This window comes from Macaca nemestrina, chromosome 17 (assembly GCF_043159975.1).
Source record: "Macaca nemestrina isolate mMacNem1 chromosome 17, mMacNem.hap1, whole genome shotgun sequence".
NCBI classification, from domain to species: Eukaryota; Metazoa; Chordata; class Mammalia; order Primates; family Cercopithecidae; genus Macaca; species Macaca nemestrina.
Window position 1 is genome coordinate 5090039 of NC_092141.1, and position 25346 is coordinate 5115384.

The 25346-nt window shown below is 55.7% G+C and overlaps 1 protein-coding gene across 20 annotated transcripts in view; it reads left to right on the plus strand.

Moving 5' to 3' along the window:
- The window catches only part of LOC105472378 (misshapen like kinase 1), a 71722-nt gene that overhangs the window by 44923 nt on the left and 1453 nt on the right, over positions 1–25346 (plus strand). For 2 of the 20 annotated variants that reach the window (XM_011725559.3, XM_011725660.3), the window contains exons 2-32: positions 7418–7483; positions 9553–9609; positions 9701–9826; positions 12576–12686; positions 13129–13219; positions 13700–13830; positions 14128–14182; positions 14335–14413; positions 14666–14841; positions 15328–15397; positions 15797–16007; positions 18193–18309; positions 18772–18858; positions 19066–19284; positions 19500–19673; positions 20191–20451; positions 20878–20963; positions 21127–21237; positions 21380–21492; positions 21727–21815; positions 22019–22042; positions 22167–22330; positions 22698–22803; positions 22884–23021; positions 23234–23342; positions 23770–23937; positions 24045–24188; positions 24400–24534; positions 24730–24830; positions 24920–25069; positions 25156–25315. In XM_011725559.3, coding sequence (XP_011723861.1) covers positions 7418–7483; positions 9553–9609; positions 9701–9826; positions 12576–12686; positions 13129–13219; positions 13700–13830; positions 14128–14182; positions 14335–14413; positions 14666–14841; positions 15328–15397; positions 15797–16007; positions 18193–18309; positions 18772–18858; positions 19066–19284; positions 19500–19673; positions 20191–20451; positions 20878–20963; positions 21127–21237; positions 21380–21492; positions 21727–21815; positions 22019–22042; positions 22167–22330; positions 22698–22803; positions 22884–23021; positions 23234–23342; positions 23770–23937; positions 24045–24188; positions 24400–24534; positions 24730–24830; positions 24920–25069; positions 25156–25315 — 3829 coding nt within the window. Of the gene's footprint in view, positions 1–7417; positions 7484–9552; positions 9610–9682; positions 9827–12575; positions 12687–13128; positions 13220–13699; positions 13831–14127; positions 14183–14334; positions 14414–14665; positions 14842–15327; positions 15398–15796; positions 16008–18192; positions 18310–18771; positions 18859–19065; positions 19285–19499; positions 19674–20190; positions 20452–20877; positions 20964–21126; positions 21238–21379; positions 21493–21726; positions 21816–22018; positions 22043–22166; positions 22331–22697; positions 22804–22883; positions 23022–23233; positions 23343–23769; positions 23938–24044; positions 24189–24399; positions 24535–24729; positions 24831–24919; positions 25070–25155; positions 25316–25346 lie in introns of those variants that run through there. The other 18 variants (XM_011725675.3, XM_011725678.3, XM_011725602.3 and 15 more) reach the window with 17 other exon arrangements.

A 25346-nucleotide genomic window follows, 5' to 3' on the forward strand; every position in this document is an offset into this window, starting at 1 on the left:
TAATTTTTTTTTTTGTATTTTTAGTAGAGACGGGGTTTCACTGTGGTCTCGATCTCCTGACCTTGTGATCCGCCCGCCTCGGCCTCCCAAAGTGCTGGGATTACAGGCTTGAGCCACCGCGCCCGGCCAACATAATGTTTTCAAGGTTCATCCATGTTGCAACATCTAGCAGTAGTTTATTTATTTTTATTTTTATTTTTATTTTTTTTTTTTGAGACAGAGTCTCGCTCTGCCACCCAGGCTGGAGTGCAGTGGCGTGATCTTGGCTCACTGCAAGCTCCGCCTCCCGGGTTCACGCCATTCTCCTGCCTCAGCCTCCCGAGTATCTGGGACTACAGGCGCCCGCCACCTCACCCGGCTAGTTTTTTTGTATTTTTTAGTAGAAACGGGGTTTCACTGTGTCAGCCAGGATGGTCTCGATCTCCTGACCTCGTGATCCGCCCGTCTCGGCCTCCCAAAGTGCTGGGATTACAGGCTTGAGCCACCGCGCCCGGCCCTAGCAGTAGTTTATTCCCTTTTTTTTTTTTAATTTTTTTTTTTTTTTAGAGGCAAAGTCTCACTCACTCTGTCACCCAGGCTGGGGTGCAGTGGTGCTATCATAGGTCACTCCTGCCTTCAGCTCCTGGGCCCGAGGGATCCTTCCACCTCAGCCTCCCATGTAGCTGGGACTACAGGTGCATGCCACCATGCCTCACTAATTTAAAAAATTTTTTTGTAGAGATGGGGTCTTATTATCTTGCCAAGGTTTGTCTCAAACCTGCCAAGCAATCTCAAACCACTTGACCTCAAGTGATCCTCCCACCTCAGCCTCCCAAAGCGCTGGGGTTATAGGCATGAGCCACCACACCTGGTCGTCATTTCTTTTTATTACCAATATAATTCTATTATGTAGATATACCACATGTATCTATTCATCAGTTGATGGATATTTGGGTTGTTTCTACTTTTTGGTTATTAATAATCCTGCTGTGGACATCCATCTACATATTTTTGTATGGATATATGTTTTCACTTTTCTTGAGTATCTACCTAGAAGTGAAATGGCTGGGTGATACGATAACTCATTGTTTAACATTTGAGGAACTGTCAAACTGTTTTCCAAAGTGGCTGTACCATTCTACATTCCCAGCAGCAGTGTATGACAGTTTCAGCTTCTCCAATGCCCTCTTCAACGCCTTTGACTGTCCATCCTTTTCTAGATGGGGTAGGGAGGCAATCTCACTGTTGCTTAGGCTGGAGTACAGTGGCATGGTCATAGCTCAGTGCAGCCTCGAATTCTGGATTTACAGGATCCTCCTGCCTCAGCCTCCTGGGGAAATACAATTCAAAACCACAATGAGATACCACTTCATACCTAGTAGGATGACTCCAGTCAAAAGAATGGACAGGCTGGGTGCGGTGGCTCACTCCTGTAATCCCAGCACTTTGGGAGGCCGAGGTGGGTGGATCACCTGAGGTCAGGAGTTCGAGACTGGTGAAATCCTGTCTCTACTAAAATACCAAAAAATCAGCCAAGTGTGATGGTGGGCACCTGTAATTCCAGCTATTCAGGAGACTGAGGCAAGAGAATCACTTGAACCCAGGAGGTGGAGGTTGCAGTGAGCTCAGATCGCACTACTGCACTCTATCTAGCCTGGGCAACAGAATGAGACTAAGTCTAAAAAAAAAAAAGAATGGACAGAGTCAGGCATGGTGCCTCACCCCTGTAATCCCAGCAGTTTGAGAGTCCAAGGCAGGTGGATCTGTTTAGCTCAGGATTCGAGACCAGCCTGGGCGACATGGTGAAACCCCGTCTCCATAAAAAATACAAAAATTGGGCGCAGTGGCTCATGCCTGTAATCCCAGCACTTCGCGAGGCCGAGGCGGGTGGGTCACGAGGTCAGGACTTTGAGACCAGTTTGACCAACATGGTGAAACCCCGTGTCTACTAAAAATACAAAAATTAGCCAGGTGTGGTGGTGCATGTCTGTAATCCCAGCTACTCAGAAGGCTGAAGCAGGAGAATCGCTTGAACCCGGGAGGTGGAGGTTGCAGTGAGCCAAGATCATGCCACTGCACTCCAGCCTCGGTGACAGAGACTCTGTCTCAAAATCAAAAGAAAAATCAACTCCTCAAACATCCACCCTTTTTGGCTTCTTCCCTTCCATAATCATGAACGATCTTCCCTATTTTGAAAACCGTATTGTCTGACTTTGCTGCCAGCTCTGTCATCTGATTTCCCCCCTTCCTCTCAAGGTTAGACTTCTCCAGAAAGGGTGCTGCCCTCATTTCCTCAGCACACCCGTCTCCTCCAGCCCCCGCTGTCTGCCCTCTGCTCACACAATGGCAGTTCCCAGTGGTTTCCTAGCTGCTGAAGTCAGTGGGATTTTTTTCAGTGCCCTCTGGCTGCTCTGCCGCATTCGAGGCCATCACTCTCCCCTTATCCCCCCTGCAGCCTCCATGACCATCTCCTCTTCTGGCGTCTATTTTGCTGCTCTCATGTGTTGCCTGTGGCCATTCACACTCTCCCTGGATATCTTGTTTGTATCTCCAACTCTCACACTCACAAATGTCTGTAAATTGTATTTACAGATCCTTGTTTCTAACTGCCCAATAGAATGTACCTGTGTATCCTTATCCCCAGTCTAACATTCAAACCCAGACTGCTTTCCCACTGTGTACAGAATTGGTGGGTTCTTGGTCTCACTGACTGTAAGAATGAAGCCGTGGACCCTCGCGGTGAGTGTTATAGTTTTTAAAGATGGTGTGTCCGGAGTTTGTTCCTTTAGATGTTCAGATATGTATGGAGTTTCTTCCTTCTGGTAGGTTCGTGGTCTCGCTGGCTTCAGGAGTGAAGCTGCAGACCTTTGCAGTGAGTGTTACAGCTCATAAAGGCAGTGCAGACCCAAAGAGTGAGCAGCAGCAAGATTTATTGCGAAGAGCGAAAGAATAAAGCTTCCACAGTGTGGAAAGGGGACCTGAGCAGGTTGCCACTGCTGGCTCCCGCAGCCTGCTTTTATTCCCTTATCTGACCCCACCCACATCCTGCTGATTGGTCCGTTTTACAGGGAGCTGATTGATCCGTTTTACAGAGAGCTGATTGGTCCATTTTGACAGAGTGCTGATTGGTGTGTTTACAATCACTGAGCTAGACAGAGTGCTGATTGGTGCATTTACAATCCTTTAGCTAGACACAGAGCACTGATTGGTGTGTTTACAAACCTTGAGCTAGACACAGGGTGGTGATTGGTGCGTTTACAATCCCTGAGCTATACACAGAGTGCTGATTGGTGCATCCACAAACCCCAAGCTAGACACAGAGTGCTGATTGGTGCATACACAATCCTCCAGCTAGACATAAAAGTTCTCCAAGTCCCCACCCAAGTCAGGAGCCCAGCTGGCTTCGCCTGGTGGATGCTGAGCTGCAGGCGGAGCTGCCTTTCAGTCCCGTGCGGCCGCCCACAGTCCTCAGCCCTTGGGCGGTGGATGGTACTGGGCACCGCGGAACAGGGGGCAGCACCTGTCAGGGGAGGCTCAGGCTGTGTGGGAGCCCACAGCGTTGTGGGGGTGAGACTCAGGCATGGCAGGCTGCAGTGCTGGGGGACCTGGCACACCCTCCTCAGTTGCCCGTCCAGGTGCTAAGCCCCTCACTGCCCAGGGCCCGCATTGCCAGCCGGCTGCTCCAAGTGCAGGGTCCACCCAGCCCACACCCACCCGGAACTCGCACTGGCCCGCGAGCTCTGCGCAGCCTCAGTTCCCACCCACGACTCTCCCTCCACACCTCCCTGCAAGCAGAGGGAGCCGGCTCCGGCCTCGGTCAGCCCAGAGAGGGGCTCCCACAGTGCAGCGGCGAGCTGAAGGGCTCCTCAAGCGCTCCCAGAGTGGATGCTGAAGCCGAGGAGGTGCTGAGAGGGAGCTAGGGCCGCTAGCACGTTGTCACCACTCTCCCATAGCAACATCCCCAATTCAGCATTCAAACCCAGACCACTCTCCCACAGCACAGCATGGTCTTTGCTGCTCTTTTTCGTTTTCTGTTCTTTTCTCTTTTTTGATAAGGAGTCTCACTCTTTCACCCAGGCTGGAGTGCAGCAGCGCGATCTCGGCTCACTGCAACCTCCGCCTCCTGAGTTCAAGTAATTCTCCTGCCTCAGCCTCCCAAGTAGCTGGGTTTACAGGTGCCCACCAACACACGCAGCTGATTTTTGTATTTTTTTAGTAGAAATGGGGTTTCATAATGTTGGCCAGGCTGGTCTCGAACTCCTAACCTCAGATGATCCACCCTCCTCAGCTTCCCAAAGTGCAGGGATTGCAGGCATGAGCCACCATGCCCAACCCTAAAGTGGACTTTTTACACAATCCAACCCCCTCTTAGCTTGTGGGAGGGGAACAAGGCCTCAAACAGTTAAATACTTGCACAGAGACACACGACTAATGCCAGAGTTGAAAACCCTTCTCCCGTGCTCTTTCTGCCACACCAAGCCCTGTCTCAGCGACTTTCGTGCTTTCAGCTGCTGTTGTGATACATAATTGTAGACTGCCACATTTTTATATTTGAGTACTTGGCCAATCTATACAATTATAAAGTTTTATATTTCTCATGTATCGGTGAGCTCCCTTTTGTGTCTAATTTGGGAGTTATTACATAGTTTGTGCTCAAGAAATACGTAATGGATGAATGAAATGAGATACGATTACGTTACAGGTTTTCTCTGCTTAGGGCTTCGCCCAGTGCAGAGCAAATGGAGGCACTCACTCAGAAGATATTTAGTGGTTGAATAATAACGGGGCATTGCTAAATATCAGGCTGAGGTGTTGGGACTCTCTAAGCACTGGGGAGCCCCGCTACCAGTTCTGGGCAGAAGAGTAAAATCAGGAAAGCACCATTTTGGAAGAGTTAAATCAGTGGCAGCAGAAGGAAGACATGGGGAGGCAAGAGCTCCAGGAGGGAGGACATGAGGGATTGGTCTGAGGTGGCAGACAAGCCAGGCACATTTTGAAGGGAGAAAGGACGGGGTGGCTGCGACACAGAAAAGGGAGGAGGAGGAGGATTAGGCAGAGACTAGACCGTGGTGGGAAAGGGGTGCTGCTGTTGAAACATGGAGCATCTGGGTGGGGAGAGGGTAAGAGATCACAACCAGAGTGTCACGTGCGGGACCCCATCTTGCTTCTCTGAATCACCCTTTCCAGCAGGAGTTTTCAGGAAACCAACTTGAAACCCATTAAATGTCGATATCTGAACCCAGGGTGTCTGACCTCAAATATTCCTTCATCCCTCAGTGCCACCCAAACATGGGGGAAGGAGACAGTTAGGGAGTCAAGGTTACAAAATTAAAATGTACTTACAGTAATTTGAGTTGATGGTGACAGATCATTACAGCTCTAACAGGCCCACGGTATTTTCCCTCTTAGATTAGGAGTGTTCAGAAAATTATGACCATAGGTCCTTTTTCCTGTCTCCCTCCATCTCAGAAAGAACTAGTTTGATTCAAGGAAGGACTTTGCAGCAGGCAGTTCAGAGGCCTCAGAGTGGATGAATTCTTCTGTTGGGCAGCGCTGTGGGGAACTCTGTGGTCTTTGAGCCTCTAGTCTAGAACTGAAGATGGATGAGATGACTTTTTTCAGGTTACTTCCAGCTCTCAGGGTCAGGAAGACCTCTTGTTAGCCATCCGCACTGCAGTGATAGCACCTCTCTTTCCTGTGGATCCTACTGTGTTTTACACCTATTAAATATTTTTTTTAGCTGTGCATGCTGGGTTATGCCTATAATATTAATGTGTTGGGAGGCTGAGGTGGGAGGACTGCTTGAGCCCAGGAGACTGAGGCTGCAGTGAGCCATGATTGTACCACTGCATCCAGCCTGGGTGACAGAGTTAGACCCAGACTCAAAAGAAAAAAAAAAAAAGAGCCATCATTCTGCAGGAGGTGCAGGAGTGTGGACAGTACTGGTTTATATGTGTCTTCAGCTTGTAGCTCCACCTCCCAACTTCTTTCTCTCAAAAAAAAAAAAAAAAAAAAAAGTTCTGCCAGGAGGGTGTGGGTGGCCTCCGACAGCAGCTGTGTTACTGAGGCCAGGCCTGCCTGCTCTTGGCCCAGGGGCAGGATGAGCCTCTTTAGCGGCTTTGTTCGAGCCCTTCAGGCCCTCTCCTCCTGGTACTGCTTGGCTCAGAAAAGTAGGAACGGAAAGTTCTCCCCTCTCAGAGGCCCTTTCTCACCATCACCTGCTCACTCCCTCCCTCCAGGTCCCTCTGCTCCCGATTGCTCAAACCCTGGCCTGGAAGCCCTCAGTGTCAGGGGGACTGGGAAGAGGGAAGGACAAAAGGATGGTGGCCCTCAAATTCCTGTTCCCTGCTAGCTTTCCTCATCCCTGCTTTTAAGAAGTAAGATAGGCCAGGCGCACTGGCTCAAGCCTGTAATCCCAGCACTTTGGGAGGCCGAGACGGGTGGATCATGAGGTCAGGAGATTGAGACCATCCTGGCTAACACGGTGAAACCCCATCTCTACTAAAAAATACAAAAAACTAGCCGGGCGAGGTGGCGGACGCCTGTAGTTCCAGCTACTCGGGAGGCTGAGGCAGGAGAATGGTGTAAACCCAGGAGGCGGAGCTTGCAGTGAGCTGAGATCTGGCCACTGCACCCCAGCCTGGGCGACAGAGCCAGACTCCGTCTCAAAAAAAAAAAAAAAAAAAAAGTAATAATAATGGTCATTAACTTTTATTGGGCGCACACTCTGGTGCCAGGAACCATCTGAAGCATTTGATGGGCATTTCTCCACTTAAAATGTGAGTACCAATCCCAGAGGCAGGTTCTCGGGCACCCTCATTTTGCAGATGAGGATACAGACGCAGTTTCTCAGTGGATTTGAAATCGGGAACGTGTCTTTGAAAAGCTATCTGGGCTCTGACTTCCACGTTCTTTCACTTCTATTTTTTTTTTTTCCCCGAGATGGAGTCTTGCTCTGTCGCCCAGGCTGGACTGCAGTGGCACAGTCTCGGCTCACTGCAACCTCCGCCTTCCGGGTTCACGTCATTCTCCTGCCTCAGCCTCCCGAGTAGCTGGGACTACAGGCGCCTGCCACTACGCCCAGCTAATTTTTTGTATTTTTAGTAGAGACGGTGTTTCACCGTGTTAGCCAGGATGGTCTCAATCTCCTGACCTTGTGATCTGCCTGCCTCGGCTTCCCAAAGTGCTGGGATTACAGGCGTGAGCCACCGCGCCCGGCCACTCACTTCTTCCAACTTTTCCCATAGAACGTTCACTCTGAACCAATCCAGGGAAAGGGCAACCAGCCACCAGGGTTCCCACTGCGTGCCCTCATGATATACTGGTGTTCACTCTCATATCTTGACTGGATACCACTTTCCCCCTCTCTAGCTCTGTAATCCTTTTCTAAAGTGCTGACGCAGTATTCTTCTGTCTCCCTCCTGTCCCATGCCCCTAGGACCCTGCTGGGATCTTTGAGCTTGTGGAGGTGGTCGGCAATGGAACCTATGGACAGGTGTACAAGGTGAGATGAATGGTGCGGAAGTGTGACCTCCACATCTGCAGGGCACTCTTGGGAGGAGTGGAAGGATGTAGGTTCCTGGTCTGCAGGTCTGAGGGGGGCTATGGGAGATGCCAGAGGCCCTGGAAAGGTAGAGAGGGGAGAGGAAAGAGCACCCAGGAGGAGGCACTGTTGATGCCTCTCCCTGCCTGAGTGCAGAGCCAGTCCCGGACGTGGTGGGAACAGGCCGGAAGCCAGGAAGGGTGGCTTGCAGCAGTGAGAGCAGGTGGAAGGGCATACGGCCTTGTGTGTCAGAACTCTCCTGGGATTCAGAGAACGCTAAGGCCAGAGGTGTGGGTTTGGCCTCTCCCCGGACCACAAAGAGACCCAGGACTTTGAGGTAGTGGGACCTAATGGGTGGCCTTCTGCAGAGGGGAAGTGGCCTCTGCTCCCACAGCTGGCCTGCTGGAGCCAGAGCTCAGGCTTTCTGCTTTTGAGCTGCCTCTGTCCCTGACAGAAGTGGCATGTTCTCAGCCACCAATGGTAGCTTTTAGGTTGGCCAGCCCAGCCCTCCCGTGTGGCCTGACCACTGCTCACATTCGCATGGGGGGAGCCGCTGCAGCGGGGAGTGAGGTGGCCTGACCCCTGCTCACATTTGCATGGGGGGAGCCGCTCCAGCGGGGAGTGAGGATGCTCAGGGTGAATGCTGCCTCTTACTGGAGCCCCTGGGACCCGTGGCTTTTTCATCTCCAGACAGAGTGCTTGATACTGCCACAAGTCTCTTCTGCATCTCTAGCCCCGTGTTTCCTGTGTCACTGAGACCACCTGCCCTTCTCTTACGCTCCTTCTCTTGCAAACTTTGGGGAAACAGACACCCCACCCGCAATCTCTTGCCTTGTTGTTGCCATGGGAATAGTGGTGCCATGTGCTTCTGCGTCTCTGGACTTGGGGTCTTGAATGGCTAAGGTTAAAAATAACCCGTGGGCTGGCAAAGCCAATCCATCCCCACGAGGGGCCGCCTTCCTCCACTCCGCTGCTCCCCAGGAAGCCTTTGGGCTTTCCTCTCCAAGCCTTAGATGCTCCCACTAGGAATTTCAGAAGGATGTTGGGGGAGGAGGTCAATGACTGGGACACACTCGAAGAGGAAGTTTTTTCCCGCTCGGACTGGTGACGGTGGCGGGATCATTAGCCAACCAGTTAGCTGGCCCCTCTGTGTTTCTCTAAGTTCCCTAAAATCTCAGCTCTGTCTCTGCTCTTTCCCTATCGACAAGAATAAAAAGCTGTGTGGGTGAAGTTGATTCTAGGAGAGGCCTCCTGTCCAGAGTTGGTGAGTCAGGCAAGCACCCCAACATTTTGTCTTGCTTAGGAGAAGAGGGTGAGGCAAAGCCCCTCCCTCCCCAGCCTCCTCCTCCTCCTCCCTCCATCCTGCATTAGGATGGAGAGGTATCTTTCCCGCCCTGCTCTGACTTTCAGACTGTAAAGTCCAAGCCAGAGAGGCATAAGTGTTTCTGACTCATCTGTCTTGAGTTTTTCTGGGAGGAGACCCTTCACCTTTATTGAGCCTGTAACTTGGAAGTCCACTGTAGGTGGTTTTTTCTGTTGACCATGATGGCTCAGGAGCGCTCTGCCTCTGTCCACTCCCATGAGCAGCACGTTCACTGAGGTGTGTAGCCACAATGAGGGGTACTTTATTTTTATTTATTTATTTTTTTTTTTTTGAGACAGAGTCTCGCTTTGTCCCCCAGGCTGGAGTGCAGTGGCCTGGTCTTGGCTTGCCTCCCAGGTTCAAGCGATTCTGCCTCAGCCTCCTGAGTAGCTGGGACTACAGGCGCCCGCCACCACACCTGGATCATTTTTGTATTTTTAGTAGAGATGAGGTTTCTCCATGTTGGCCAGGCTGGTCTCGAACTCCTGGTCTCAAGTGATCCTCCTGCTTCGGCCTCCCAAAGTGTTGGGATTACAGGCATGAGCCATGGCGCCCAGCCAAGGGGCACTTTGTAAGACAGAAAACAGTCAAAAGCTGTGTCTCCCAGAGTCAAGCCCTCAGAACGTTCCGCTCTCTGAGCATAGACTCAGATCCCTCTGTCCTGCAGGGTCGGCATGTCAAGACTGGGCAGCTGGCTGCCATCAAGGTCATGGATGTCACCGAGGTAGGGAGTGGATCTGGGCAGTGGGAGGGTTGGACCACCGAGAAGGGAGTGTGGGGGGAGTCTCAGGGCTCAGCTCCTCCCATTTGCCTAGGATGAGGAAGAAGAGATCAAACAGGAGATCAACATGCTGAAAAAATACTCTCATCACCGCAACATTGCCACCTACTATGGAGCCTTCATCAAGAAGAGCCCCCCGGGAAACGATGACCAGCTCTGGGTGAGAAACGCCCCCCTGCCTGCCCTCCCTGCACCCCGTGTCTCTGGGCCGTTCACTAGGACTCGGTATCAGCGCCCAGCATCTGTCCTCGCCAGCTACCCTCCCTCCAGTCTACCCAGCCTCCCCTGTCCCTGGACCCAGAGGAGCCTCCTGCCTCATGGATGGCCCCACACTCCAGCGCCCATGAATTGCAGCCTCTCATTCTTTGAGTGTTTTGTGGGGAGGGGTCCTGGCGTTTGCCCCAACCCTTCCTCTAACCAGTATCTCACACTGTGTGATCGGCTCTTAATAAGCAAATATAATCCTGGCAAAGGCTAGAGAGACCATGGGGAGGCCGTCCATCAGTTTTCCTGCCTTTGAGCACAGCTCCTGGGAAAGCAACAGAACCAAAATATTTGTGGGAGATAACAGCACCCCACATGCTACAGTGCACCCAGCCCTTCTGGGTCACCATTCAAACCAGAGCCTGCTGCGGAGCTTGGGGCCTCCCCCAAATTCCTCCTGCCTGGCCCAGAACATTCCTAAGAGTCATTCCCCTCCCTAGCCTGGGCACTGGTGCTGACATGTTCCCCCAGCCTCACCCTTTGTGGTACTGAGCCCAGTCCCTGAGGATGGAGCAGCAGGGAGTGTGGCAATGGCTGTCGGGAATTTTGGCACTGACGCCAGGTCTCCCCTCCCAGCAGCCATTCAGACGACAAGCACTTACTAAGCACTTCTGTATAGACGAGCATGAGCCATGGTCCTGGCCTCCAAGGCCCTTTGGCTTTTTGGGAACACACACACTCATGCACACAAAGAAAGGGAGAAAGGTGACAGGGAGGTATATGTGCCAGGTGTGTGTGGTGATGGTGTCTGGCTAGAGGCATTAGTGGCCGGGCACCCCCTTCTGGACCTGTTGGGCACAGGTCCTCCCCTCCTCTCACTGTGCTCTGCTCTCCAAGGAGTAGGCACATGCAAATTACTTTTATTGCATATGCAAATATATGTGTCCATCCAACCTTTTCCTGCATTGGGTGTGGCTTTTAGTGAAAACTTGGACAAGCATGCTGATTCCCAGGAAGCCTGGTTGGAGCCATCTTCTCTGCCTCCGGGTCTCAGCTGCTCTCCCTGGGAGGTGCAGACCCAGAGCCCTCCTCATCTCCTGGCCTTGTTACTCTTTGTTCTGGAGGAGTTTCTCTCAGGGTCTTCCCAGGTTCCCTGCTGCAGTTGTCTGGATAGACCCTATGCACTCTTTCTGTCTCCAGCAGACCTGGAGAATCACTGATTCTTAGTCCCTTTTCTGCTTCTAAGTCAGGGACTGGCAAACTTTTTCTGTGAAGGGCCAGACAGTAAATATTTTAGGCTTTGCGGGTCATATTTGCTGTCCCAGCTGCTCAATTCTGTTGTTGTACCACAAAAGCAGCAATAGACAGTACGTAAACGAATGAGCATGGCTATACCCCCAACACCTTCACTGAGGTCACTCACATTTGAATGTTTTTTCACTTTCACATGTCATAAAATATGATTCCTTTTTTTGTTTTTTCCCGCAACCATTTAACAATGTAAAAACCAGGCCAGATGCAGTGGCTCAAGCCTGTAATCCCAGCACTTTGGGAGGCTGAGGTGGGTGGATCATGGGAGGTCAGGAGTTCAAGACCAGCCTGGTCAACACAGTGAAACCGTCTCTACTAAAAATACAAAAATTAACCGGGGTGTGGTGGCAGGCGCCTGTGGTTCCAGCTACTTGGGAGGCTGAGGCAGGAGAATCACTTGAACCTGGGAGGCGGAGGTTGCAGTGAGCCGACATTGCGCCACTGCACTCCACTCTGGACGACAGAGTAAGACTCTGTCTCAAGGAAAAAAAAAAAAGGTAAAAACCATTCTTGACTTGCTGACCGTACAGAAGCAGGCCTTGGTCCAGCCCCTGATCCAAAGCAGTAGTTCTTTTTTTTTTTTTTTTTTTTTTTTTTTTGAGACAGACTCTCGCTCTGTCGCCCAGGCTGGAGTGCAGTGGCGTGATCTCAGCTCACTGCAACCTCTGCCTCCCAGGTTTAAGCAATTCTCCTGCCTCAGCCTCCTGAGTAGCTGGGATTACAGGCACCCACCACCATGCCTGGCGAACTTTTTGTATTTTTAGTAGAGATAGGGTTTCACCGTGTTAGCCAGGATGGTCTCGAACTCCTGATCTTGTGATCCACCTGCCTTAGCCTCCCAAAGTATTGGGATTACAGGCGTGAGTCCCCGCACCCGGCCGTAAAGCAGTAGTTCTTAACCGCTTTAGGGTTTGGAATCCCAGTGAGAATCTGATGAAAGTACTAGACCCTTCCTCAAGGAAAACGCATATACCTGCATCATTTTGTCTACAGTTTCAGGGATTCATTGGACTCCTACCCTGAGTCCACCTGCCAGTTCTGTATTCCTTCTCTCTCTCTTTTTTTTTTTTTTCTTTTTTTGAGATGGAGTCTTGCTTACCATGTTGGCCAGGCTAGTCTTGAACTCCTGACCTCAGGTGATCTGCCTGCCTCAGCCTCCCAAAGTGCTGGGATGACAGGCGTGAGCCACCGCACCCAGCCTTTTTCCCTCTCTCTTGACTTCAGGAAGTCCTGTGGCCTTTGTGAGGCTTCTGTGGTCCTTGCTTTCCAGCTCATACCAGTTCTAGCCCCAAGGTCTCTGGTCCTTCTCCAGGAGTCTAGCAGGGGATTGGGGCAGGGTTTGGGGGGCTTGTCTGACTGATACTTTTCCTTTCCGTACCTTCCTGGGATCCTAGCTGGTGATGGAGTTCTGTGGTGCTGGTTCAGTGACTGACCTGGTAAAGAACACGAAAGGAAACGCCCTGAAGGAGGACTGTATCGCCTACATCTGCAGGGAGATCCTCAGGGTGAGCTCCAGGCCCCCTCCCCTTGTCTTCTCCTCCTCTGCTACCCTGGCTGGAGCTTCTTCATGAGCAAAGATCCTCCCTGCACTGGGAGGAGACATAACTGCCCCCTTTCGGGAGCAGCAGGCCTGATGCGGGTGGGATGTGGAAGCAGGGTCCCAGCCTTGGGAAGTCTCAGGCTGCTGAAGGAGACAGGCTCCTCTGTTTCCAAGCTCTGCCACTTCTCCACCTGTAACCCTGCAACTTTGGGAATTCACCTGGAGCCACCAGTCTGAGGAAGCTCTCCAGGACAGCTCAGCTTGCTTGGGCTCCTGGTGGAGAGGGTCTGCTCCTTCATCCCAGCCCTGTCCAGACTGATTGCTCCTTGTCCCCTCAACTCACTGCCCACTTACTCTTTCCCACCCCCTCCAACACCATGGCTAATTTCCCTGCTCTCCTGTCCCAGGGTCTGGCCCATCTCCATGCCCACAAGGTCATCCATCGAGACATCAAGGGGCAGAATGTGCTGCTGACAGAGAATGCTGAGGTCAAGCTAGGTGCGCCGGCTCCTTCTGAGGCTGACGGGGCCCTTTCACCCCCAGAACAGAGAATGAGGCACCCCTTTTTCCCTCTGGTGGCTCAGGCCCAACTTCCTCCCTGTTGGGGAGGCTCACTCCCTCCCCGTTCCCCTCTCCCCCTGGAATGCCCTGCCTCCTGCTGAAAATCCCTCAGGAAGCTCCACACCTGTCACCTGTTATGGGCCAGGTGCTCTGCAGGTTGCTCTGGGGAGCTGGGATCTGATGACCCTCCTGCCTGGGATGCTGTCCGTGATCCTTTCACCGGGGCTTTTCTCTAAGATACAGGAGGGTGGAATTGGGTGCTTCAGGATGTTGATGGGGTAAAGGAGGGTGCTGGGGTGTCTGGGTAGGGCCAGAACCTCAGCTGCCTCAGGCAAGTCCTGTGTGTGCATGCAGGGATGTGAGGCAAGGGAGCAGGGGTGACTCTCCATGCTGACCCCTCCCTTTCTGTCTTCACAGTGGATTTTGGGGTGAGTGCTCAGCTGGACCGCACCGTGGGCAGACGGAACACTTTCATTGGGACTCCCTACTGGATGGCTCCAGAGGTCATCGCCTGTGATGAGAACCCCGATGCCACCTACGATTACAGGGTATGGAGTGGAAAGTTGGGAGCATGGGGCTGCCAAGGGCAGGAAGCAGTATGGGGACCATGGCGCCTGAGCAGGCTGGGGAACAAAGGAAGGTTGGATGATGTTAGCAGTGAGGGGCTGGGGAACATCTTATGGCAAGGCAAGTGTGGGTGGGAAGATGGGAGGGGTTGGAGAGCACTGCTGCAAGAAGGAGGGTGGCCCAGGAAGGCTCCTGAAGAGGCCAGGATGGTGGGTGAAGAGAGGTTGCAAGGCAGAGTTGTCGGGAATATTCACTTGTTCCTTCTCTCCCGTCTGTAGAGTGACATTTGGTCTCTAGGAATCACAGCCATCGAGATGGCAGAGGGAGCCCCCCGTAAGTTCTGAGTCTGCTGGGAGTGGGAGCGGAGGGAAAGCAAGGGCCCAGAGAGGGCTGTAGGGAGGAGCTGGGTCCTGGGATCCTGCTGAGGAAGGGTCCTGTAGCTCCAGTGCAGTGAAAGGGACTGAGGGCATCTCTTCTGTGTCCAGCTCTGTGTGACATGCACCCCATGCGAGCCCTCTTCCTCATTCCTCGGAACCCTCCGCCCAGACTCAAGTCCAAGAAGTGGTAGGTCTCTGAGAGTGTGGGCTCTGGGAAGGAAGGTCCCTGGACAAGGTCATCCCCACCTTCATGCCCTCTGTGCTCAGGCTTGGATCTCACCAGAGAAGAGATTTTGGGGGGCAGAGGGCGGTGACTGGTGTTGGGATATGAAGACAGGAGGGATGTCAAGGTGGCTTGTGGATGAGTGATCCACCCTCTTTCTCCTGCACCCATCCCTTCTGAGGGGACCCTCCTAGTGTGAGCCACCACTGTTTCCAGGTCTAAGAAGTTCATTGACTTCATTGACACATGTCTCATCAAGACTTACCTGAGCCGCCCACCCACGGAGCAGCTGCTGAAGTTTCCCTTCATCCGGGACCAGCCCACGGAGCGGCAGGTCCGCATCCAGCTTAAGGACCACATTGACCGATCCCGGAAGAAGCGGGGTGAGAAAGGTCAGTGGGCAGGCTGGAGGGGCAGGTACTAGGGGACACTCCAGCCTGGCTCCTCTCTGCCAGCCCTGCTCACTCCTGGCTCCCCTTCCTGCTCCCCTCCTTGGCCCCAGCTCTCCCTGTCCAAGGAGATCGTTCTCAAACTTGCAACAGCCGAGGGGTTTTCCCTCCTTTCCCTCCCAATCTGGGTCAGCCCTCCAGAGGAGGACCGGCCTTTCACATCCTTATGAAAACTCCATGCTAAGCACATACGTGTGCGAGCCCAGGCACAGGCTCTGCCACACCTCAGCTGCCCAGGGACCCAGTCCTGGTCCCTGTCCGGGCCCACACCTGAGACACACTGTCCTCCCATTGCTCCCAGGAAGTGGGTGGGGCCCCTCATGCGTGCCCACCCAGACAGACCTTCTGGTTATGCCCACCCGAGGTTTCCCTAGCCCACGGCGGGGTCTGGGGTACTGGGTGAGTTAACAGCAGTGGTCTCCCCTGCAGAGGAGACAGAATATGAGTACAGCGGCAGCGAGGAGGAAGACGACAGCCATGGAGAGGAAGGAGAGCCAAGGTAGGCCTGGCAGGCGGAGCGGGGGTTGGGGGGTCATCACTGAGTGGGGGGACTACAGTGGTGCTTGGCTTTGGAGATGCTCGGCCTGGGGGTGATGGGCACAGAGAGGTAGAGACTGCTAGAAACCAAATTCCCGAGTGCTAAGAAGTGGAACAAATGAGTGAGCAAGAGCTGGGGAGAGAGCAATTCAGGGTGAAGGTGGGGCGCAGCAGTAATAGGAAAGGAGGATAGGGCTGAAGACCGGGCAGCAGGGGACAGTGAGTCTCCTGGCCACCTGGGAGTGGCCAGAGGCAGAGGCTTTGATCCAGTTAAAGCACCCGCTCAGGCGGGCCCACGGGGTTGAGAGTGGGAACCAACAGGGTTCTGACCCCAACTCTTCTTTGTGCCACCCCTGCCCAGCTCCATCATGAACGTGCCTGGAGAGTCGACTCTACGCCGGGAATTTCTCCGCCTCCAGCAGGAAAATAAGAGCAACTCAGAGGCTTTAAAACAGCAGCAGCAGCTGCAGCAGCAGCAGCAGCGAGACCCCGAGGCACACATCAAACATCTGCTGCACCAGCGGCAGAGGCGCATAGAGGAGCAGAAGGAGGAGCGGCGCCGCGTGGAGGAGGTGGGCTGTCTCCCAAGGGCCCAGGCCTGGCGCGGCCTCCTGCTGACCTTCCCAGGGTCCATTAGGGCCTCAGGGAGAACAGGTTTTAAAATGCCTTAAATGGGGCCGGGCGCGGTGGCTCACGCCTGTAATCCCGGCACTTTGGGAGGCCGAGACGGGCGGATCACGAGGTCAGGAGATCGAGACCATCCTGGCTAACACAGTGAAACCCCATCTCAACTAAAAATACAAAAAATTAGCCGGGCGTGGTGGCGGGCGCCTGTAGTCCCAGCTACTGGGGAGGCTGAGGCAGGAGAATGGCATGAACCCGGGAGGCGGAGCTTGCAGTGAGCTGAGATCCAGCCACTGCACTCCAGCCTGGGCGACAGAGTGAGACTCCGCCTCAGAATTAAAATAAAATAAAATGCCTTAAATCAATGGCATTTCTGTTGAAACAGTTACATGATTTCAAATTTCATGATTAGCTGGACTTAACAAAAAATGTGTCTAAATAATAGGCAATAGACCAGATGCGGTAGCTCACTTTCGGAGGCTGAGGTGGGTGGATCACCTGAGGTCAGGAGTTTTTGAGACCAGTCTGGCCAACATGGTGAAACCCCATCTCTACTAATAATACAAAAATCAGCCGGGTGTGGTGGCGCGTGCCTGTAATCCCAGCTACTTGGGAGGCTGAGACAGGAGATTCACTTGAACCCAGGAGGCAGAGGTGAGCAGAGATCACACCACTGCACTCCAGCCTGGGTGACAGAGTGAGACTCCATCTCCAATACTACTACTAATAATAATAACCCGGCCGGGCGCGGTGGCTCAAGCCTGTAATCCCAGCACTTTGGGAGGCCGAGATGGGCGGATCACAAGGTCAGGAGATCGAGACCATCCTGGCTAACACGGTGAAACCCCGTCTCTACTAAAAAATACAAAAACCTAGCTGGGCGAGGTGGCGGGCGCCTGTAGTCCCAGCTACTCGTGAGGCTGAGGCAGGAGAATGGCATGAACTCGGGAGGCGGAGCTTGCAGTGAGCTGAGATCCGGCCACTGCACTCCAGTCTGGGCGACAAAGCGAGACTCTGTCTCAAGAACAACAACAACAAAAATAATAATAATAACCCGCAGCATCCACACTGTCCACCTGCTACCCCCAAAGCAGGCCCTCTCATTGTTGAACAAAAAATAATTTGCAAGAAAACCTGCTACAGAAGAGCCTTGTGCAGTTTTGAAAATATAGGCCGGGCGCGATGGCTCACGCCTGTAATCCCAGCACTTTGGGAGGCCAAGGCGGGTGGATCATGAGGTCAGGAGTTCAAGACCAGCCTGTCTAATATGGTGAAACCCCATCTCTACTAAAAATACAAAAAATTAGCCGGATGTGGGTGGTGCACACGCCTGTAGTCCCAGCTACTCGGGAGGCTGAGGCAGGAAAATCACTTGAACCCGGGAGGCGGAGGTTGCTGTGAGCCAAGATCATGCCACTGCACTCCAGCCTAGGGAACAGAGCAAGACTCTGTCTCAAAAAATAAATAAATAAATAAATAAAATAAATATAGCGTTCAGATAGCATAGTGACAAAGTCCTATCTAACGGCGTGGAGAAGGCGTGCCAGCAACTTCATTGCAGGAATAGGCACAAGTTCCCTCAAGTGTAAGGGCCCCTTAGGGCTTGCGCTTTTGTTGTTGTAGGCGGTGGTGGCGGTGGTGGTTGTGGTAGACTTTGTGATCGGAAATACCGTGAAAGTCAAATACCACCTGGGCATCGGGGCTTGCCAAGGAGCGGGCCAGGTCCCTTTTCTGTGCTTTCTGTGCACGGGCACCTGGTGCCCTCTTGTGGCCAAAGTCTATCGCTACGACCCGCTCTGTATGGACTTCAGGCAAAGGTCGGTTTTAGGCTAGGAGTGCTGGGGATGCTTGTTTTGAGTTCGGGTTTTGTTTGTTGTTTGGTGGGGTGTGGGTAGGGGAAGGTGTTGTCTAGCTAAGCACACCCCACAGGCAGCGGTCAGTCTCACAGCCTCTCTCATCACAGCTACTGGCTGTTTTCCCGAGCCCAGCCCCGCGGGCCCTTGGGTGGGGATGGGTATAGTTACAGAAACAAGCCTCCGTGGTGAGCAAGGAGAGCTCCCTCCCTGTCCATGGAGGGACAGTGCTGCCGCGGTGTCCGGTATGGTCCTTAAGACCACCTGGCTCTCCCCATAGCAACAGCGGCGGGAGCGGGAGCAGCGGAAGCTGCAGGAGAAGGAGCAGCAGCGGCGGCTGGAGGACATGCAGGTTCTGCGGCGGGAGGAGGAGCGGCGGCAGGCGGAGCGCGAGCAGGTAGAGCGCCGCACCCACATCCCTGCCCTCCCGCCCTCCCGCTCCTGCTGCCTGCCGCCCCTGCTCCCCGTGCCCTTCCCCCTTCTCTCCCCCCCACCCAGATTCCTCCTATCTTTTCTAGCTTCACTCTTTCTCTCTGTTTTCTCCCACCCTTCAACCCCAACCCTGGCCCCCTCCCTCCTCCTTCCCTGCCTCATTCCCATCTCTGTACCCCATCCCTGACTCTCCCTGGCCCCTTCCTCATCCCCCTCATTCCCTGTGCCCTCTTCTTCCCCATCTGTGCCGCGTGGCCCCCCGGGGCTCATGCCATCCCCTCCCCTACCTCTCTCTTACTTTTCCCCTGCACCCCCTCATCCTCCTCCTGCGGATCCCTTCCTCCTTCTCCAACTCGCTGCTGCTGCCCTCCTCTGCCTCTTCCTCCTTCCCTGCCCTCTGCCCCCCACCCTACACCCCGCCCCCCAGGAATATATTCGTCACAGGCTAGAGGAGGAGCAGCGACAGCTCGAGATCCTTCAGCAACAGCTGCTCCAGGAACAGGCCCTGCTGCTGGTAACGGGTCCCTCAGCGTCCTCTGGGAAGATGCTTTTCAGAGCTTCTTTGCTGGAACGGGATGGGAACACTTCAAGGGAAGGGATTCACCCAAGACATCAAGGGAATACATCTCCTCTCTAGGCAGTTGGAGAAAAGAGAGGGCATGCCTGCTCTGACTCCCAGGCCACACTCTGCTGAGCCCTCTCTCCCTACCCTTGGGCCCAGGAATACAAGCGGAAGCAGCTGGAGGAGCAGCGGCAGTCAGAGCGTCTCCAGAGGCAGCTGCAGCAGGAGCATGCCTACCTCAAGTCCCTGCAGCAGCAGCAACAGCAGCAGCAGCTTCAGAAACAGCAGCAGCAGCAGCTCCTGCCCGGGGACAGGAAGCCCCTGTACCATTATGGTCGGGGCATGAATCCCGCTGACAAACCAGCCTGGGCCCGAGAGGTACTCACTGCCTCCTTTGCCTCCTGAGACTGCAGTCCCACTGCCTGAGGCCTGGAGAGCCACAAGAAGTGGTTGTTCACAGGAACAGGCACCGAGCAGGGGAAAGGAGCACACAGCACACAGCATAGGACAGGAGTGGTGAGGGCGGGCGGGACCCTCAGTTTTGAGAACAGGGAGGCAAGAGCTGGCCTGCTTGACATCCCTTCACATCACAGGTAGAAGAGAGAACAAGGATGAACAAGCAGCAGAACTCTCCCTTGGCCAAGAGCAAGCCAAGCAGCACGGGGCCTGAGCCCTCCATCCCCCAGGCCTCCCCCGGGCCTGCAGGACCCCTTTCCCAGACTCCTCCTATGCAGAGGCCGGTGGAGCCCCAGGAGGGACCGCACAAGGTGAGTCTCTCCCCACTCCTGTCTTAATGCAGACACAGGGAGCTTTGCTCAGAGCCCAGGTGCACACACACGCACACACGCACGCGCACACACGCACACACACGCGCGCACACACACGCACACACGCACACACACGCACACACACACACGCACGCACACGCACACATACGCGCACACACGCACACACACACGCACACACGCACACACACACACACATGCGCACGCGCACGCACACACGCACGCACGCACACACGCACGCACGCACACACACACATGCACACACACACCTGCTCAGCCCTGAGCCAGGATTCCAGAGCACAGGCTATGTGGACAGAGACACTCACCTGCTTCTTGCTGCCTATGTCTGCCCTGACTTAGCTGTCCTCAGGCTCAAGGAACCCCTTGTCCTTCAATGGAGGAAGGGGCAACTAAAGTCCCTTCCCACCTCAGACCCCGATTTGCAGGTGGGGACCTGCCATGGAGCAGGCAGCCCACCCTCCCTGGTCTCTCCCTGCAGAGCCTGGTGGCACACCGGGTCCCACTGAAGCCATATGCAGCACCTGTACCCCGATCCCAGTCCCTGCAGGACCAGCCCACCCGAAACCTGGCTGCCTTCCCAGCCTCCCATGACCCCGACCCTGCCATCCCTGCACCCACTGCCACGCCCAGTGCCCGAGGAGCTGTCATCCGCCAGAATTCAGACCCCACCTCTGAAGGACCTGGCCCCAGCCCGAACCCCCCAGCCTGGGTCCGCCCAGATAACGAGGCCCCACCCAAGGTAAGGACAGCCTGTGGGCCCAGGGAAAAGCAAGGAACTAGTCATGAGGAGAAGGAGGGCAGTGAAGGGGCCGCATGGGGAAGAGTGCAGGGCGGGAAGCCAGAGAAAGCCAGGGCGCTGCCCAGCAGGGCTCAGCCGTCCAGCTGAGGAGGCAACGTGGAGGTGTGGCATTGATGCCCCTGGGGAGCGCGGGAACGGAGAAACGCCCAGGGTGTTTCGGCGCCGCTAAGGGGCAGACTTTGTGAGTTAGAACCGCAGCTCCAACCATCTCCCAGCTTCATAACCTTGGACGTATTCACTAACTTGCCTGAACCTCAGTTTTCTCATCCATCAAAGTGGGGCGCTCACCTCTCAGAGGTGAGGCTCAAACACCTCTGAAGTGCCCGTGGCAGCACCAGGTCGCAGCACGTGGGCTTCTCTCCACAGGTGCCTCAGAGGACCTCATCTATCGCCACCGCCCTTAACACCAGTGGGGCCGGAGGATCCCGGCCAGCCCAGGCAGTCCGTGCCAGGTAATGCCTGGGTAGGGCAATGCCTGGGTGAGGTCTGAGGACAGCCTAGGGAGTAGGGGGGCACAGGGACTTTACCAGCCTACCCACCTAGGGGTGGGCAAGCCCCAGCCCCATCACCTCAGCGCCCCCCCGCCCCCTTGGCACCCCTGTGCTCCCTTCACAGACCTCGCAGCAACTCCGCCTGGCAAATCTATCTGCAAAGGCGGGCAGAGCGGGGCACCCCAAAGCCTCCAGGGCCCCCTGCTCAGCCCCCTGGCCCGCCCAACGCCTCTAGGTAATGGAGTCGTCCCCCGACTCACTCCCACCTCTCACTTCTGCCACCTGCTTCCCTGGTGATGGCTCCCTCTGCAGTGCAGCTCAGCACCCCAGAGAGGGGAGCACCCTGCCTCCCTGACCCTGACTCTGCCCCCCAACAGTAACCCCGACCTCAGGAGGAGCGACCCTGGCTGGGAACGCTCGGACAGTGTCCTCCCGGCCTCGCACGGGCACCTCCCCCAGGCCGGCTCACTGGAGCGGAACCGCGTGGGAGGTACGTGAGCCAGGGCTGGGCAGCCTGCTCTGGGCCTGGAGTCTTATCAGGATGGACCCTGCCTTTGGTGGCTTTGGACTGGGACACCCACAGGGACAGGGAGGACCTGCGTGGGTATGGAACTCGGGGCTGAGTTCTGGGGCTCAGGGGCAAGGGGTCAGCCCAGGTGTGGGCTTGAGGCCATCCCTTGTCCAGGCATCAGTGACCTTTCTTCTTCCACCCTGCCATGTCCAGCCTCCTCCAAACTGGACAGCTCCCCAGTGCTCTCTCCTGGGAATAAAGCCAAGCCCGATGACCACCGCTCGCGGCCAGGCCGGCCCGCAGTGAGTCGCCTGGTGGCCGGCACCGCCTGCCTCATCCTGGTTTGGGGCTTAGCCCCAGGGAGCTGGGTGCCGGGGGGGTCTCCGCGGATCTACTGGGAAGGGCTGTGGGGATGGAGGGACTGGTGCTTCTCATGCTACTAACCTTTTCTAACCTCTTTCCTAACATCTCTCCTGGCTCTTTCTTCCCCTGCGGCCCCTCCCAGAGCTATAAGCGAGCAATTGGTGAGGTTAGTGAGATGGGCCTGCTTGTGGGGGCCCCTCCTGTCACCTTGCTGGGGTGTCCCAGCACCCTTTGTCTGCCTCCACCCAGGCCCACCTTCTCCCTGCCCCTCACGTGGCTCCTCCCTGCAGGACTTTGTGTTGCTGAAAGAGCGGACCCTGGACGAGGCCCCTCGGCCTCCCAAAAAGGCCATGGACTACTCATCGTCCAGCGAGGAGGTGGAGAGCAGTGAGGATGACGAGGAGGAAGGCGAAGGCGGGCCATCAGAGGGGAGCAGAGACACCCCTGGGGGCCGGTACGGCATCGGGAGTGGGGCCCTCCCACTCCAAGGCACAAGGAGGGAGGGGAAGTGGCAGTGGAGGGAGAGGTAGGGCTTTGGGGCAAGTCTGAGGGAGAACAGCGCCCTTCTCTAGAGGGTGGGGTGAGGGTGCAGGTTCCTGTCTCTCTCCTGCTCTTCAAGTGCCTGTCTGCTCCTGTGCCAGCCTGCCCTGTGTGCCATGCAGGGAAGCACCTCACGGTGGAACAGGGACTACCCCGTGAGGGTGGAGCAGGTTGTGTTTTGAATAGAGACAAAAGCCTGGGCTCTGGCTGCCATCTGCTGCCTTTGGCACTTCTGTGGCCACGGGCAGGACCTGGAGAGGCCCCACCTTCCTCTCTCACAGCAGCGATGGGGATACAGACAGCGTCAGCACCATGGTGGTCCACGACGTCGAGGAGATCACCGGGACCCAGCCCCCATACGGGGGCGGCACCATGGTGGTCCAGCGTGTGAGTGAGCCTCCGCTGCCTCCCCTGTACCTGTGTGTGCCCTCCTCAGCCCCGTGCCGACCCTGCCCTCTGTCCTGTAGACCCCTGAAGAGGAGCGGAACCTGCTGCATGCTGACAGCAACGGGTATACAAACCTGCCTGACGTGGTGCAGCCCAGCCACTCACCCACCGAGAACAGCAAAGGCCAAAGCCCGCCCTCGAAGGATGGGAGCAGTGACGTAAGTGGGCCGGAGGCAGGTCCGCTGGGGGAGAAGAGCCCGGGCGGTGGGCAGGAGGTCTGGGTGCTGGGTCATGGCAGAGGATGGGGCGGAGCGCTGGGAGCTGGACAATGGGGGTGCCAGTTGGGGAGCTGGAGCCTGGGAACAGCAGCAGGGGCAGGGCTGCAGCTGGACTTGCACTTGTTTGCCTGACTGCTGCCCCCCCACCACAGTACCAGTCTCGTGGGCTGGTAAAGGCCCCTGGCAAGAGCTCGTTCACGATGTTTGTGGATCTAGGGATCTACCAGCCTGGAGGCAGTGGGGACACCATCCCCATCACAGGTGAGGACGGGAGGACAGACCTGCCATCAGGCTGGGGTCCAGGGGCAGCCTGGAGGGGAGCATGATGGTCTTGAGACGCAGCCTCACAAAGCCACAGGACCTCTCCCTTGGGCTCTAGCACCTGCCCGGGCAGAGAGAAGGAAGGGCCTCTGCGACCCCTCCACAGGAGAGAAAATGCTCACAGTAGCCAGGGGACCTGGGCAAAGACTCAAAGCTAGCAAGTGACAGAAATGGGACTTGAGCCAGGCCTTCTGACTCAAAAGGGGGGTCCAGCACTCTATCCCCCTCTCCCGTGCACCCCTTCTCCTCCCGTCTTTTTCCTTTCTGTGTATTATGAGGCGCCAAGACCTGATATAGGGGATGGAGGTAGAAAGAGATGGGGTGAGAAGCTGCAGCCCCTCCTCCCGCCTCCTCCTCCTTCTGGCAGCCCTAGTGGGTGGAGAGGGCACTCGGCTCGACCAGCTGCAGTACGACGTGAGGAAGGGCTCTGTGGTCAACGTGAATCCCACCAACACCCGGGCCCACAGTGAGACCCCTGAGATCCGGAAGTACAAGAAGCGATTCAACTCTGAGATCCTGTGTGCAGCCCTTTGGGGTAAGCCAGGGCAGGGACAGCTGAGGGGGCTGTGGCGTGGCTCCCATGCTCCTGGTTAGGCAAGGGCCTGGCTGAGCCTCTGACCTGCCCAAGGGCTCCTATTGCAGGGGTCAACCTGCTGGTGGGCACGGAGAACGGGCTGATGTTGCTGGACCGAAGTGGGCAGGGCAAGGTGTACGGACTCATTGGGCGGCGACGCTTCCAGCAGATGGACGTGCTGGAGGGGCTCAACCTGCTCATCACCATCTCAGGTACAGGTGCGGCGAGTGGGGGAGGGAGGAGGGGCTCAGCTCCCTGGCGCTGTGACTGTCTTCTGCCCGGGAGGAGGGCAGCCTTGGTCCAGGCACTGGAAGGTGAAGCGGCACTTTCTCACCCCTTGTGGCATGCCGACAGAGGAGGCCGGGGCGGTGGCAGCCGGGCCTCAGATGAGAACGGGGGTGTGTCTGTCTGTCCATCCCTCAGGGAAAAGGAACAAACTGCGGGTGTATTACCTGTCTTGGCTCCGGAACAAGATTCTGCACAATGACCCAGAGGTGGAGAAGAAGCAGGGCTGGACCACCGTCGGGGACATGGAGGGCTGCGGGCACTACCGTGTCGGTGAGGATGTCCCAGCGGAGTGGCCAGCGCATCCTTGTTCATGAAGAGAGAGAAATGGGCCTGGGTCTAGTGGCTGAGAAAGTTTGGGAGCCAGGGACTTGGAGCCTGGGTGGGGCAGTGTAGTGACAGACCACGGGGAGGAGCCCGTGGCCCAAGAAGGGAAGCCTCAGCATCCCTCTTCTCTCCGGCCCCCAGTGAAATACGAGCGGATTAAGTTCCTGGTCATCGCCCTCAAGAGCTCCGTGGAGGTGTACGCCTGGGCCCCGAAACCCTACCACAAATTCATGGCCTTCAAGGTAACCCCAGCCTCGGCCCCTAGCACCATCTGGAGTCCCAGCGCCTCTCCCCATGCCCCTGAGCCCTCCTCTCCTCCGCTTCTCTGCAGTCCTTTGCCGACCTCCCTCACCGCCCTCTGCTGGTCGACCTGACAGTAGAGGAGGGGCAGCGGCTCAAGGTCATCTATGGCTCCAGTGCTGGCTTCCATGCTGTGGATGTCGACTCGGGGAACAGCTATGACATCTACATCCCTGTGCACGTGAGCTTGGCGGGGCTGCTGGAGGAGTGGGTTCGCCCAGTCTGGGCACCAGACACGGAGACTCCAGCCCACCTCCTTCTCCCCAGATCCAGAGCCAGATCACGCCCCATGCCATCATTTTCCTCCCCAACACCGACGGCATGGAGATGCTGCTGTGTTACGAGGACGAGGGTGTCTACGTCAACACATACGGGCGGATCATTAAGGATGTGGTGCTGCAGTGGGGAGAGATGCCCACCTCTGTGGGTGAGTGAGCTGCCGCCCTCCCAGCCACATG